Genomic DNA, 13,464 nt, shown 5'->3' on the forward strand with positions numbered 1-13,464 from the left:
ATTGCTCACTATCAATGTAACGCTGCAACAAAAGATACTGTGCTCCCAGGGACACACTCCTAGCTTATGGTCTGGACCAGCCTGCATCTCAGGGCTCATCGCTCCACTTCATAGTGCCCAAGGCATCTTCCGCTTCATCTGGAGGTCAAAGATGGACCGTGTCCGTAGGAATGCCATGTACAAAGCTCTGCTTAAAGGGCAAAAGACATACCCAATGCCACCCTCATCCCAATGGCCACCTTTGTGTGTGGCAGCATCAAGCTCTGCATAGACCCTTGGTTCACAAACATCAACTGTAATTACATACTGGAGTTCTACCTTTTTCTGGTGTTGTGAAGGATGAGTCCGGCCTTGGTGCCACGGAATGCTCCAAGTAGTTGGACAGTTCAGTATCAACTGTCCTTCATGGAGAAAATTGTAAAGATACACTCTTTCAACTACAAGTCCATTAGGTACTGGTCAACATTTAGCATGCTCGAGACTCTGCGGGAAAAGGAGGATGGGTCTGCCACATGGTTCCCTGAGCAGACTGTCAGTCGTTTTGCAGAATACCTCATCACTAGAGCTTTCCCACAAGCACCAAGACATCGCTGACTGATGGTGAGAAGGGTACTATCTGCGATATCCTTCATGTACGCCTGGACTGTATGCCACTGCACACTGCCCACGAAGCAGTTGTGCTGAAGAGACTGTTACACAGCACCTTCTGAAATGTGCCTTTGCAAATGAGGTCTGGAGAAAGATGCAGTGGTTTTGTTGAAGTTCGCAGAGCAGCTCTGTGACACATAACTCCATGCTCTAAGGTTTGTTTCAGACCCATTTTAAATTTGAATACATTCTCAGCACTGTTGATATATGCTAAGTCTCTATCCTTTGCCTGCAGTTCATAGTTCAGCTCATCTGGTTTTGACCTGAAGTCAAGCAACCACTCATTCTCTGACAGCTCAGTGCACACCTCATTCCTTGATTTTACAAGAAGTGACAACTTCAGATCTAAAAGTCTTTGCAGAATCTTCTGTCCACTTAACCATGTCTGATCAGTATGAAGGATTAGTTCAACACAGGCAGCATCAAGTGAGAATTTACACAAGCTGTGCAGAATGGCTCTTGCTCAAATTGAACTTACAACTTTTGCAAAAAACGTAAATAAATGACAAAAGTCCATAACTTTACTCACTAATTGTTAGTGGATTATACAGTATCAATTAGTTAATAAAAAAGCAAAATCAGCATCACTTCTCCAAAATGCAATAAAATCCCAGTATAGCTGGTGCAGGTGAGAAGATCCACTTTAGTTGTTATATCTTTAAAAACCATGTGCACAAAACTAATCAGCTGGTCTGTGATGGTCATGTTGATGAATTTATCAAGCAGCAGTGAGAAGCATTCTGATCCTGTTGTAGTTTCTGAAAAGACATCTTTGCACAGAGATTCCACTCGGCTTGCTACTGAGGAACTGCTGAGTGATATACCGTTGATTGCTATTATTATTTCTTTCTCATTCAAAGTTTACAGCAAGTTAGTGCTTCTTTAATTACTTTATAACCTGTGAATAATTTCTGTCTTGCCAGAAGATGGTAAACACAAAATGCTGCTTCAGAATGGGCCTTTTCCCTTTTATTGCTGGGTCAGAAAAGAAAATGACTTGAATTTTCAATTTGGCCTTCAGCTTCTCAACTTTCTTTGTTCACAGCATTTTGTTCAAGGGAAAGTTATCTTTGAATTTACTGTGCATTGTTGTTTGGCATCATTCCAAATTCCCCTTTTTACTTATATGGTGACATATAAAGTGAACGCTTTTGACAAATATGCCTTTACAGTCGAGAACAGAAATGAATTTTCCTATTCCAGTTGGAAGTTGTATATTTTTCATTTATTTTTATATGCTCCAGGTTGACACTCATCATTACTGCTTCACCTTGTCGTGCATTGTGTTGCTGTGCTGCTGTTCATGCTGCTAATCGGTTTCTGGATCTGCACCTCTGGAATATCTGAATATTGCTGGCTGCTTTCAAGTGGGGAGATACTGGAGGTTCCTTCTGTGCTTGTGATTTGTTCCAGGGTCTCCAGTCAGCTTGCATTGCTCGGATATAGGATAAGGGACATTGCAGAACTCCCTACAAATATTTCTTCACACTGTACAGACCTATTAGACAGTAGCTAAAGAAAAGTAAATGTAGGTTTACAGATGACAGGCACTAGCTAAGAATTTCTTGCAGGGAGTCCACATGGACATGATGGGCTGAGTAGCCTCATATAGTGGCTTCACATGTATATTTCTTGTATATATTGCCACAACACTTTACCTTGTAATTATAGACCATCTGGACCAAACCGAAACACAATGCAACAAGTTGCCAAAGCCAGATAAGAGCATGCACTTTTTTTCTCTGGTAAAAACATAGAACAGTACAGCACAGTACAGGCCCTTCGGCCCACAATGTTGAGCCGACCTATTACCCTACTCTATGATTAAACTATCCTGCATACCCTACATTTTACTATCATCCATGTGCCTATCTAAGAGTCGCTTAAATGTCCCTAATGTATCTGACAACATGGCTTCCAGAACCGGATGTCATATATGATGACTGGCATGCACTGACGAGTGAACAAGGGCGGGTGATGAGAGAAACTACAAGAGATGCCACAGTAAGGAAATGCAGGTGGTCGATGGGATTGACTGGCTGAGTCTCTGACATCGATACCCGTCGGAGACCACAGGTGTACTGAAACAGCTGGACTTGGGGCACAGCCTTTCATGGAATGTGGAATCACTCCTAAGGACAAATGCTCCAATCTGCAGAGAAATTCAATAAGATTGTCTTTCCATGATCCAAGAGCTTTAAAGCAAGTACATGCTAATGCATGAAGGGAAGAACTGTGCAGATTGTCAGTAGGCAGCAAGAACCAGCAACCTGTGCCTCGTTTCCAAGGCAACTGGTCAGTTTCTGTTGCTTGGATACTGAATGTAGGACATGGCAGCCAATTAACCCGATATTTCTCATCCAGACTGGCTGATGTTCCTCCCGGACTCTGCCTCAGACAGACCTAACAAATCCTAACCCAAACCAGCACTCATTCTGCCAGCCTCATTCCTGCTAATCTGAAGGACCCTGAACCTGACAACTCCTCCCTCCTGTTGAACCTGATACAACCATCCCCCAACCTAAACTGGACTGACACACTCTGGTCCTAATCCAATCCACTGCACCCCTGGTCACGATCACCCCCAGAACCTCCCTCACTAGGCTAGAACATCCTATCTTCCCAAACGAAACCCATCTTACCCCAAACTCACATTTACTTACCTGACACTTCACACACCGACCGTAGCCATCTGGCATCCTACTACTTCTTACCAGCCTGACACACTAAATCTCCCTTACCTACCTGGTACACTATCCAGCCCCTCACCCACCTGGCACACTAGCCACACCTACATTTCACAGCAGTAGTCAATGTGCCTAGCTGTGCTGTTGACAGTGTTCTCTCTGAGCTGAGTGGCCACGCATCTGTGCAGTGATTTGGAAGGTCGGCACATGCTAATCAACATGGAGACACAATAACTTCCAATTCCAGAAGTCAATGCCACATAGAGACCTTGGAAGTCCCTGCAGCAGCCGGAAATATTAATGGGAAAGTAGGCTGTTGGACATTTCAGTCTTAGAGTATGGATGTTGCTGTTGCAAAAAGATTTTCTCTGCTGCTGTATTTGTGGATTACTGGATAGATTTCTAACAGGAGGCCCTTGTCCAGGAATATTCAGCACAGAAGGCACCAAAAGTAAGTTTTAATCTATTCAGGATTGAAAATAGGGTTTCTGGACTTGATTGGAATATCTGGGCTATTATGTTACAATAACATAGAGTCATACAGGAAAGAAACAGACCCTTTGGTCCAACCAGGCCATCCCGAGTATCATCCCACACTAAACTAGTCCCACCTGCCTGCTGCTGGGCCATATCCCTCCAAACCTTTCCTATTCATGACCTTATCTAAATGTCTGTTAAACATTGTAATTCTACCCACACCCACCACTTCCTCAGGAAGTTCATTCCATATACAAACCACCCTTTGTGTAAAAAAAAGTCCCTCATGTCTTTTTTAAATCTCTCTCCTCTCACCTTAAAATTGTGGCCCCAAGTCTTGAAATCTCCCATCCTAGAGAAAAGACAACCACCATTAACTCTATTTATACCTTTCGTTATTTTATAAACTTCTATAAAGCAACCTCTCAACTTCCCACGCTCCAGTGAAAAAAGTCCCACCCTTTATAACTCTAACCTTCCATACCTGGCAACATCCTGTTAAATCTCTTCTGAACACTCTCCAGCTTAATAAAATCCTTCGTATAATTGGGCAACCAGAACTGGACATACTATTCCAGAGGATGTCTAGCCAATGTCCTGTACGACCTCAACATGATTTCCTAACTCCTATACTTGAAGGATTGAGCAATGAAGGCAAGTGTGCTAAATGCCTTTTTCACCACCCTGTCCATATCTGATGCAAACGTCAAAGAATTACATACTTGAACCCCTAGATCAGTTTGTTCTACAACACTACCCAAGGCCCTACCATTAACTATATAAGTCCTACCCTTGTTTGTTGTACCAAAATGCCTCACATTTAATCAGATTGAAGCCTATCTGCCATTTTTCAGCCCATTGACTCATTTACTCCAAAGGGTAAACGTGCAATCTGTTCAACCTTTCTTCATTAGATAAGCCCTGTATCCTCGAGTTGAGCGAATCTTCTTTGGAGTGCTTCTAATGCAATTATATGCTTTTCAAATAATACTACCAAGATCATACACAGTACGCCAGATGCAGTTTCACCAAATCTTTACCTCAATTGCACAGACATCATCCAGTGACGATGGTAGAATATGAAGGATTGTTACTGCTGTTTGCTCCAAATGACATAATATTTTCTCGTACAAATGGTTTTGTTTAACAACGAAACTTAGAAGATACGTGAAATGGGTGATGCTCATGGTACATGACAAAGTGTTAGCATTTCATGATAAAATCACCTTACGCTTTAGTTTATATTCTGATGAAAATTCTTTACCTGGTTGTTAATAGTAATAACCTCTCCTGGTATTAGAGTCAGTTCACCCTCCCTGCGACGTTTAAAGATACATCGAACTATCGCCTAAGTAAAGAAAATAAATTAAATCAAGGCCAGATCCTACATCCTGCCCATTCACACTATGGTTCAGCATTAAGATACAAGATGGTAATATATTTATTCAATTTGCTTTAAATTCCTTGTGCAATATAACGTTGCATTACTTTCGGAACTGATTCAAGAATATTAAACCATTGAAACATCACTCTCACGTCTTTTCTGCCATTCAATAAGATCATGACTGATCTGCAATATAACTGCATATACCAGTCTTTGCCACATAAGCCACATAATCTTCAAATCTATCACTCTCAGACTTACAATCAATCAACAACTGACTGAATGCCGATGCCTATTTGTGGAAGAATGCACCAAACTTTCCTAATTTCACTCCTGAAAGATTTCATTCTTTTGATCATACACTCTTTGTTCTAGGCTCATTAAACCCGTGGAAATAATGGACAGAATTCTACAAGTACCCCACCAGGAGACCTGCCAATGCTGTAGGGGCCCACAAAATCATCCTGTGGCCTTCCTGCTACCTTTCCTTTAGCCTTCCCTCCTCTGACTTTCTGCAACTTTATGCTGGGTGAGTGAGGTTTAGGTGACCATGGTCAAACCAATTTTGGATGATTACTGACTGCTTCAGGGCCACTTCCCACCTAACCTCTACTTTGAGGTTGGCAGGCCTTGGGTATGAAGGAGGGCATTTCCACAGGAACTACCCCTGTGGATGCTCACTCTCCCATGGTCTGTCCATCAAGATACTGAGGCTGCTCTCCACACCACCCTTTCCCATATTGAGACCCTCCTGCACTTACCTGGTTCAGAATACAGGGACTGCATATAGGCCACTGCTGTGATTGGCACTGCTGTGACTACAGAGCTGCTGGTCAATGAAATTCAGGTTCTCCGAGCCAGGGACTACTTTCTGTGTGAGAAGCAGCAGTCCTGTATCCAGCCAAATAATTCTCCACGGAGTGTTAAATGACTGTGGGGCTGCATGACTGACAGGAGTGTTAGGAATGGGAAACTCTGCTACCTGAAAATTCCTGTCCCAGTGCCTCATTTTCTACTCTCTTTGTTTTCTGTATTGTCATAAAATCCTTAATCAACTCATCTCTCAACCATCTAACTTCACAGTAATACAACATTATCCATGGAGGATGACAGCATCACAATGGCCTGACACAACATCTCAATAATACTACAGTGGGCTTCTCCAATCTTGCTGGTTGGATCAGTTGTTTGATGATATTGGGAAAAATTGGAACTGACAGCAACAAGTGGCAGGATGCTCAGGGGATGCTTGGCTATTTGCAGGATTGCTTTATTTTAGGAGCACTGGAAGAGTGGAGGGAGGGTGAGAAAGCTGAAAGTGGCTTTTGCATAGAGGTCAGGAGATAGATTCCCTGGTGGAAGCTCAACACAATCAGAGCATCCCAGGCATCAAATGTATGCAGATGGTGCGTTGCCTGTATCTCCTTACACCAAATCTTCCTCCATGTCTTCATCCTTCATTGACGACACTCGGTGCTTTGGACCTGCTAAGGTCTTTGCTGCTGCACAGACTGCTGTAACCACAACTGGTCTTGACAAACTTTTGTGCACTGAAAAATAGCTCTATAAGTGTCTTTTCAACTTGTCAATGGCTCACTGACTAATTTGGTGGTGATATGACATTCATAGTCATGCTGCAAGCTTCATTTCTCAGGTTTCTCAACCACAACTTTAAGAGGACTTCGCCGGTCTCCAAACAGCCAAACTTTGCCTCTAGTTGTGAAGAGGCTTGGGAAGGTGGGCTGCCACAAGACCAAAATATAGTGGCAGCTGCTCAGGAATATTGCACACACCCAAGGAAAGATCTTTTTGCAGCTGCGCAGCATGATGAAAGGTGCATGATTTGCCTCAATTCTTGACAGAAGCAAGCTGCAAACATTTTGCCACCAGTTGACTTGACACCTTAAGGCTCTGAAGACACCAGTGTTCAAGCATGTTGAGGAAGTGTATCCATTCATGTAGACCCGATGTTGTAGTTATGACCTCTTGTGAACTGCTTTTCTATCTGCCGTGGATCTACAGGTTTGGAAATAGCAGGGAGCGTGCCAACTTGGTCCTTATCAGAGATCCAACCTAAGGCGATAGAAGTAGCATTCTTCCTGATGTGATAGATTAGACCTCTAAAGGACTGTCAAACCTCCAAATGGTAGGTGGCCTCTCCAAAGCACTGAAGAAAAACTCCAAATGGGTAAAATAAATGCTCAGCGCATTGTAAGCAAACCCATTTCTACAAGCAAGTAAGAAAGCAGTTGCGAGTACTAAGCACTTGTTGGTGTATTTCCCAGAGTTTGTTTCAGATCCATCCATTAGCGTGGACTTGTCTTGCTTTCACTAGCAAGTAAGGTATCTAATGGTGGCAGGGCTGGATTAGATATGCCGAGGCCCAAATATTTGACATGGCTTAAAAGACCCAACAGCACTTTTCAAACAGAAAGGACAAGGAAAAGAAAAGAAATATTAAAGCTTTGTATTTTCATATATACATTGACGAAGGCACAATAAAAGAAACTAATTGTCTAACTAAATAATTTCAAATGAAGATTCTTTTTTATTTCCTACTTAGCATGGATGAAATTTTTTAACCTACAGCAACACAACAGAAATTACACAGATCAGCACTTACTATATGGAAGCTGCAATACAAACTGCATAAATTTAACATATTTCATTTTGTGCTTTTGGACAGCAAAGTCAGTAATAATATCCTCACATTAGCCACCATGTTTATCACTATCTATGTACGTCAAGTTCAGCGCAAACAGCTTTCCATGCAGCATTTTTCTACATAATTCATTTGTAATGTTTTTCAGTGGTGAAAATGACCATTCTCCTAAGCAGTTTTGCTACCATTATGTTCGAAAAGACCTGCAATATTGCTGCAAAATTAGAAGCAAAAATAACTGAATCTTATCTTGGATGATGACTTGATGCAGGCCCACGTAGCATAAATGTCTGTTATCTGAATAATTTTTCTTGATGTAAGTTTGCAAGTGCTTGATTTCTCTAAGGAGGTCAACATTGCAGGATTTCTGAGGGACAGGATTTACATGTATTTGGAAAGGCAAGGACAGATTTTGGATAGTCAACATGACTTTGTGCATGGCAAATCATGTCTCATCAACTTGATTGAGTTTTTTGAAGAAGTAACAAAGAGGACTGATGAGGGCAAAGCGGTGAACGTTGTCTTTATGAACTGCAGCAAGGCATTTGACAAGGCTCTGCATGGTAGACAGGTTAACAAGGTTAGATCACAAAGAATACAGACAGAACTAGCCATTTGGATACAAAATTGGCTTGAAAGTAGGAGACAGAGTGTGGTGGTTGAGGGTTGCTTTTCAGACTGGAGGCCTGTGACTAGCGGTGCGTGTCACAAAGATTGGTTTTTTGCACTGCTTTTCGTCATTTATATAAATGATTTAGATGTGAACACAGGAGGTATGATTGGTGAGTTCGTAGATGACACCAAAAGTCATGGTGTAGTGGCCAGCAAAGAAGGTCACCTCAGAGTACAACAGATTGGATGGGCCAAGGAGTGGCAGATGGAGTTTAATCTAGATAAACGTGAAATGCTTCATTTTATCAGGGCAGGACTTATACATTTAATGGTAAGATCCTAGAGTGTTGCCAAACAAAGAAACCTTGGAGTGCAGGTTCATGGTTCCTTGAAAATGGAGTCACAGGTAGATAAGATAGTGAAGAAGACATTTGGTATGCTTGTCTTTATTGGTCAGGTCATTGAGTATAGGAGTTGGGAAGTCATGTTGCAGCTGTACAGAACATTGGTTAGGCCACTTTTGGAATATAGCATTCAATTCTGGTTTCCCTGCTATAGGAAAGTTGTTCTGAAACTTGAAAAGGTTCAGAAAAGATTTACAAGGATGTTGCCAGGGCTAGAGGGTCTGATCTATAGGGAGGGGCTGAATAGGCTGGGGCTATTTTCCCTGGAATGTCGGAGGCTGAGGGGTGACCTTAAAGATGTTTATAAAATCATGAGGGGCACAGATAGGGTGAATAATCAAGGTCTTTACTCCAGGGTAGGAAAGTCCAAAACTAGAGGGCATAGGTTTAAGGTGAGGGGACAAAGATTTAAAAGGATCTAAGGGCCAACCTTTTCATGCAGAGGGTGGTGTGTGTATGGTCCTGAGGTCACAGCTGTGCATTGATCTCAGAGGCCCATGCAGCCGCTGAGAAAACTAGAGGGAACTCTGGTAAGAGCTGCCAGAGGAAGTGGTGGAGGCTGGTACAATTATAACATTTGAAAGACATCTGGATGGGTATATAAATAGGAAGGGTTTAGAGGGATTTCTAAGAAATGCTGACAATGGGGACTAGATTCATTTAGGATATCTGGTTGGCATGGATGAGTTGGACCGAAGGGTTAGTTTCTATGTTGTACAGCTCTATGACTTTCTCAACATCACCAGGAAATTCTGTATTCAGAAGCTTTACACCTTCACACTGTTTTCAGAAGCATCCAAATTGACCAAAAATGAAAAGTTGCTTGCAATATTTGCAAAAAGGATCTTGTCTCTTGGTGAAATTATTTCATCAGCATTAGGTACATCTTCATCATATACTTTTTGGCTTATTATTTTCCCTTTATTCATGGACTTGTCCACATCAGGCAGGCTTCTGTTGCTTTGAGCTCAATTTCACCAAAACTACTTCTGGCTTATTTAAGGAAGTGAGAGTGTGTTTGTAAAGGTTTGTCCATGTACTAGGAGCTAATATCCAACAGGACCTTGCTGGTTCTGTGGATCTACTAAAAATTTCAAAAGTTCTAACATGAACACAAACTCTGACTTTTCCCATTTCCTCCTTCAGAACGCCAGCTTCTCTCTTGTATCACCTTTGTTGACTGCCATCAGTACAAAGATGACTACAAGCTAATGTTCCCTCTAAGCTGCGTGGCTGCCTATTCACACACTAGCTAGAACATTTCATGCACAGCCATCAACGTCAGCACATCCACTATGGCAATGACTTCTGGGTCCTGAGGTCACTGCTGTGTATCGATCTCAGAGGCCCATGCAGCCGCTGAGAAAACTAGAGGGAACTCTGGTAAGAGCATCAATAATTGACGTTCAATTCAAGCATGCTGATCATCTAACTTTTCCCACTTTTGCCCCACATCTTTTGATCCCTTTAGCCATAAGAACTATACCTAACTCCTTGAAAACATTCAGTGTTTTGGCTACAATCATATTTTTTGGCAACAAATTCCACAAGCCCACTACTCTCCCAATTCTCCACATCACTTGTGCTAAAGGGCCTACTCTGCATTCTTATTCTATGACCCCTGATTCTGGCCTCTCCACACAACAGGAACATCCTTTTTATGTTTACTCAGTCAGGTCTTTTAGAATTTTATAGGTTTCTATGGGAACACCACCCTTACTGACCACATTCTTTTAAATTCCAGTGAATGTAGTCTCAACTGATCTAATTTCTCTTCATACATCTGTCCTACTATCCCAGGAGTCAGTCTGGTAAACGTTCTTTGGAATCCCTCAATAGATGGAACACCCGTCCTCAGAAAAAGAAGCCAGAACTGCACACTTTCCTGCAGGTCTGGTGTCATCATAATTGCAGCAAGACATTTCTGCTTCTGTACTCAAATCCTCTCACTATGGAGGCCAATGCATCACTAGTCCTCTTCAGCGCCAGCTGCACCTGCACATTTACTTTCAGCGAATGGTGTATGAGGACACCACAGTCTCATTGCAGCTCCCCCTTTTCCAATCTAAGCCATTCAGATAATAAATAATCACCTCCCTGTTTTCGAAAACCTCACATTTATCCACAAAATACTTCATCTGCCATGCATTTGCCCGCTCACTCAACTTGTCCAAATCACACTGAAGCTTCTCCTCATGCTCTTTGCAGTTCACCCTCACACCCAGCTTTGTGGCATCTGTACACTTGGAGACATTACATTTAGTTCCCTTAACTATGACATGAATATTTATTGTGACTAGTTGGGGTCCAAGTACTGATCCTTGTGGTACCTCACTAGTGACTTTCTAAGTGTCAGCCAATGACCCAATTACTCCTACTAAATAAAAACTGAAAGAACTGCGGATGCTGTAAATCAAGAACAAAAACAGAAGTTGCTAGAAAAGCTCAGCATGTCTGGCAGCATCAGTGAAGAAAGACCAAAATTAAGGTTTCAGGTCCGGTGACCAATTCTCAGAACTGCCGCTCTCATTGACATTACAGCTCGTTCTTTTCCGAAATCCGTACATCGTCACTGATAGGTGTAACATCCCGAACTTGAACAAATTAAATCAATCGCCAAACACCTTGACTTCGCCCAGTCACTTTCTCATCACATGTAAAATATATTACTTTTAACGATAATAATTAGTGGTTACCGTTCGATCCTCTAATTCAGCGCACCTTATCACAACCCAGGACAGAAATAACACCAGCAAACGCCTCTCAAGGCCAATTAAGCTAACTTAACCTCCTTACTTATGCCAAATAAACCTCGTTTGAAAATACTACAGCTTTGTATTTTAAGCAGAAGAAAGTTAATCTTACGAGACAGCAGTACTATTTTGTTAAAGGGCAAAATCCTCTTTTTGCCCAGTGCATTGGCGTTAGAATATGTTTAAGGGCATAGCCAATGAACGTATTTCCCTACACGAACATTTGCAGTGAGGGAAATAGAAATTAGACATCCCAAACTGCACTGAGTTGTACCTAAATGGGGATGCTTGTCCGATGGTTTCCTACCTTGGTGGACATTCTCTCCACGAACCCCAGGAAATACACTTGAAACTCTGATCTTTACAGGCTGCACAACCACTTGCTCTGAACGTCAATATTCGTCCGCTCACCCAACGTCACGTCATTCCCTCCTTGAGGATATTTGTTTCCCCAAAGCCAATGGTGCTTCTCAAAACACTGGGACCTCTACCACCCCCTGCTGGACGTCAATTCGAATCGCTTTGCCACGTTCAAGCTGGATGAATGATGACCGAAGTTGGCAAACGCTTTGAATTTCAAGTTCTAGACTCAACATAATAAGCATGACATGCCAAGCATAAATTGCACACTAATTCGTGGAAACATACAAGGCGAAGAAAGAAAAGAAACTTCGACACGTCTCCAAAGAACTAATATTAGGAACTGAGAGACAGCAAGAACTGTCGATGCTGGAGTCAGAGATAACACAGTGTGGAGCTGGAGGAACACAGCAGGCCAGGCAGCATCAGAGGAGCAAAAAAGTTGACGTTTCGGGTCGGGACCCTTCTTCAGATGCCTCTAATATTAAGAGCTGGCTGTTTTAAATTGCAAACAACCAATAATCGTAATTCGGGAAATGTTGTTCAACGCTACATATAAGAAGCACAAGTACCACCACCAACAAACTGGAAGCCAAGCAAATGGAGGGAATGAAAATATTTAGCTGCAGCTGGAAATAAATAGCTCTAAGTTGTTTTTCATCATGGGGATGAGAACACTTTCAAATACTTGGTCTCAATCTGAATATAGCTCCAGGCCAGGTTCTTAAACAGAATTTATTCTTACTCAACAAGCGATCTGGTTTGATTTGACTTATTATTATCACATGTACCTAGGCACAATGAAAAGCTTTGTTTTGCGTGCAGTAAAGGTAGATCATACCATACAATGTGCATTAAAGGTAATAGAACAGAGCGAACAATACCAATGTTACAACTGCAGAGAAGGTGCACAAAGAGTGAGGTCAACATTAAATTTGAAACTTTAAAGGTCCATTCAGAAATTTCCTAACAGTGGGGAAGGAGCTGTTCTTGAATCTGTTGGTCCATATGTTTAAGCTTTTGTATCTTCTGCCCGTCGGAAGGGCTGGAAAAGATTATAACTGGGGTGGGAGCGATCTTTGATTATGGATGGCTGCCTTTCCGAGGCAGCAAGAAGTATAGATGGAGTCAATGGATGGAAGGTTGGCTTGCGTGAAGTCGTGTTCAAGTAAAAAAAACTTTTTGTATTTCTCACATACTCCAAATCTACATTCATCTCTTTTTTTTGCTTCACGGTTTCCATTCACTGTCCTGGTATCTTTTGCTCTTCTTCGTCATCACTGTATCCACTTTCATTCTTCCCTTTCCATCTTGCATTAAGTTGCTTCTCTCTCACACCTTGAGTGTCATTGCAGGGGCCGATGGATCTGCAATCACTGCTGATAAACAGGGAACTTGGAGGGAAAATCTTAATAAAACACTTGAAGCACTTCAAATAGCAATCTGACAAATTGGTCAATAGGTTTATTCTTCTCAA

General features: G+C 42.0%; 1 protein-coding gene across 4 annotated transcripts in view; it reads right to left on the reverse strand.

Moving 5' to 3' along the window:
- The window catches only part of LOC109934692 (sorting nexin-9-like), a 66,272-nt gene extending 54,236 nt beyond the window's left edge, over window positions 1–12,036 (reverse strand). For 2 of the 4 annotated variants that reach the window (XM_048603379.1, XM_048603377.1), the window contains exons 1-2: window positions 11,935–12,029; window positions 5,077–5,160 (exon numbers count right to left, since the gene is read on the reverse strand). In XM_048603379.1, coding sequence (XP_048459336.1) covers window positions 5,077–5,160; window positions 11,935–11,946 — 96 coding nt within the window. In that variant the 5' untranslated portion in view covers window positions 11,947–12,029. Of the gene's footprint in view, window positions 1–5,076; window positions 5,161–11,901 lie in introns of all 4 variants that reach the window. The other 2 variants (XM_048603380.1, XM_048603381.1) reach the window with 2 other exon arrangements.
- Window positions 12,037–13,464: the final 1,428 nt, after the last annotated feature.

The sequence above is a fragment of the Rhincodon typus genome, chromosome 11 (genome assembly GCF_021869965.1).
Source record: "Rhincodon typus isolate 14 chromosome 11, sRhiTyp1.1, whole genome shotgun sequence".
Taxonomy (NCBI): Eukaryota; Metazoa; Chordata; class Chondrichthyes; order Orectolobiformes; family Rhincodontidae; genus Rhincodon; species Rhincodon typus.